The sequence below is a fragment of the Penaeus monodon genome, chromosome 22, assembly GCF_015228065.2.
Source record: "Penaeus monodon isolate SGIC_2016 chromosome 22, NSTDA_Pmon_1, whole genome shotgun sequence".
Classification (NCBI taxonomy): Eukaryota; Metazoa; Arthropoda; class Malacostraca; order Decapoda; family Penaeidae; genus Penaeus; species Penaeus monodon.
In genome coordinates this window covers 42,051,495-42,052,848 of record NC_051407.1, presented here as the reverse complement: position 1 = coordinate 42,052,848, position 1,354 = coordinate 42,051,495, and the positions used below count along the sequence as shown (strand labels likewise).

General features: G+C 38.1%; 1 protein-coding gene across 1 annotated transcript in view; it reads right to left on the bottom strand.

Moving 5' to 3' along the window:
• The window catches only part of LOC119587152 (centromere protein K-like), a 3,726-nt gene extending 2,424 nt beyond the window's left edge, over positions 1 to 1,302 (bottom strand). Inside the window, exon 1 of the mRNA XM_037935907.1 lies at positions 868 to 1,302. Coding sequence (XP_037791835.1) covers positions 868 to 1,200 — 333 coding nt within the window. The 5' untranslated portion in view covers positions 1,201 to 1,302. The remainder of the gene's footprint in view (positions 1 to 867) is intronic.
• Between the last annotated feature and the right edge of the window lie 52 nt (positions 1,303 to 1,354).

Genomic DNA, 1,354 nt, shown 5'->3' with positions numbered 1-1,354 from the left:
TGAACCATTGGTACTTCCCTTTACTGGCCACTCTAATTCATCTAAAATTAGTTAATCAATCATTTAACGATCATCTAATGCCTAACAAATGAATTCAAATTACTGAAAACTATTCCTGTAATAAAAATATGAGACAGATTTTTTCTCTATAGACTGGTCTTTGCCAATTCATATATGGCTGTCATGAATACAAGGAGAAAGGTCAATTGTATCATACACCTAAATACAATTTAATATATAATCAGAGCATTAATACTAAAATGCATTACCAATATATTTTTTCAGTTTTAGGCACAACTGCCTTATATTGACATCATGGATATTAATATATTTCTTAATACTTGAGAGATTCTTTATGAATTCACTTGGTGATATATTTAGGATTATTATGAATACAGTACATTTTTTGCTTAATAATTCAATTTTAAATTTTGCACAAAATCTTGACATAGATGCATTTATCAGTGACCGTCTAAAGGAGGAATGCCTCATGCCATACCCTGGCCTTCTCAAAGGGTAACAAACCTCCATATATTTGGGCAAGATCCTGCGCCTGGTTCCTGCTTTGACAATAAACTACCACAGAGGCCTACATCTTCCTAATAAAACACATGGTTAAGGCTTGTTGAGCAGTGCTGAAGCAAGCCTCTAACCACTGTGGGTATACTATATAATATTAATTTGTATGATTGTTCTTTTACAAGGCAAGTTATTTTTCAGTAGTTCCATTCTGCACAGATAACTTTACCCCCAGGAAAAAAATATAGAGGGCAATCAGTCAATGGAAATTTTCTAGAACAATGAGAATAGGATAGACATTATCTACTAACAAACGTACATTATTCCAACATAATACCTATTGTGTACCTTTTGTCGATAGAAATTCAGGGCCCTTTCATTATCCAGGGCCGTTAACTCCGCCTCTTCTCTCGCCAGTCTGATCAACATTTTCTTGTCATCAGGAAGGAATGCCAAGTCCGTCTCCATCGTAGCTTCAATTTCACTCTCGAGAAGTAGTTTTCTCTTCAGCATATTATCCAAGTCTTTGTCGTCGCGAAAACTGGGCTCTTTGACTAACGACTGCGTTTTCTCTCCCATTTCTCGGGCAAGATCCTCCAACTCGAGCGCTACGTCGTCTCTCAAGCCCTCCAGACTTTCCTCAACTACATTGGTATCGACCTTCTCCGTGGCAAAGGCCATTTTAGCGAAAGATTGCAATTCGAGAGCAACAAAAGCTGAAGTTCCTGCCGCTCTGTTTGTTTGAATTTGTTTACATTCGCTGCGTCGGTCCGAGGCTGTCGTTTCGATGCGGGAAAACTATCGTACGACACGACCGTACGATAGTTCGACGGGA